Raw genomic sequence first — 410 nt, forward strand, 5'->3', positions numbered from 1 at the left:
AGGATCGAGGAAGCAAGAGAAGAGTCTACTACTCCGCAAACAATAAGTAATCAAAGCAACTCGTCGTCATCAACTTCACAAGAAAATTCAAGTGAAAGAGTACCACGCTTCAGAAGATTAGAAGATCTTTATGAGGTAACTATGAATCAAGATAATCTTACTCTTTTTTGTCTCTTTGCCGACTGTGAACCCATGGACTTCCAAGAAGCCATACAAAGCAAGAAGTGGAAAGATGGAATGGATGAAGAAATTAAGGCGATCGAGAAGAACGACACATGGGAGCTGGCTTCACTTCCTAAAGGGCATAAGGCAATTGATGTGAAGTGGGTGTACAAAGCGAAGAAGAATTCCAAAGGAGAAGTTGAAAGATACAAGGCAAGATTAGTGGCAAAAGGCTACAGTCAAAGGGC

At 41.2% G+C, this 410-nt stretch overlaps 1 protein-coding gene across 1 annotated transcript in view; it reads left to right on the forward strand.

Moving 5' to 3' along the window:
- The first annotated feature begins 192 nt into the window (after positions 1–192).
- The window catches only part of LOC110030602 (uncharacterized mitochondrial protein AtMg00820-like), a 6,542-nt gene continuing 6,324 nt past the window's right edge, over positions 193–410 (forward strand). The window contains exon 1 of the mRNA XM_020733427.1: positions 193–375. Within this exon, the coding sequence (XP_020589086.1) occupies positions 193–375 (183 nt within the window). The remainder of the gene's footprint in view (positions 376–410) is intronic.

Source organism: Phalaenopsis equestris, unplaced genomic scaffold (genome assembly GCF_001263595.1).
Source record: "Phalaenopsis equestris unplaced genomic scaffold, ASM126359v1 Scaffold000002, whole genome shotgun sequence".
Taxonomy (NCBI): Eukaryota; Viridiplantae; Streptophyta; class Magnoliopsida; order Asparagales; family Orchidaceae; genus Phalaenopsis; species Phalaenopsis equestris.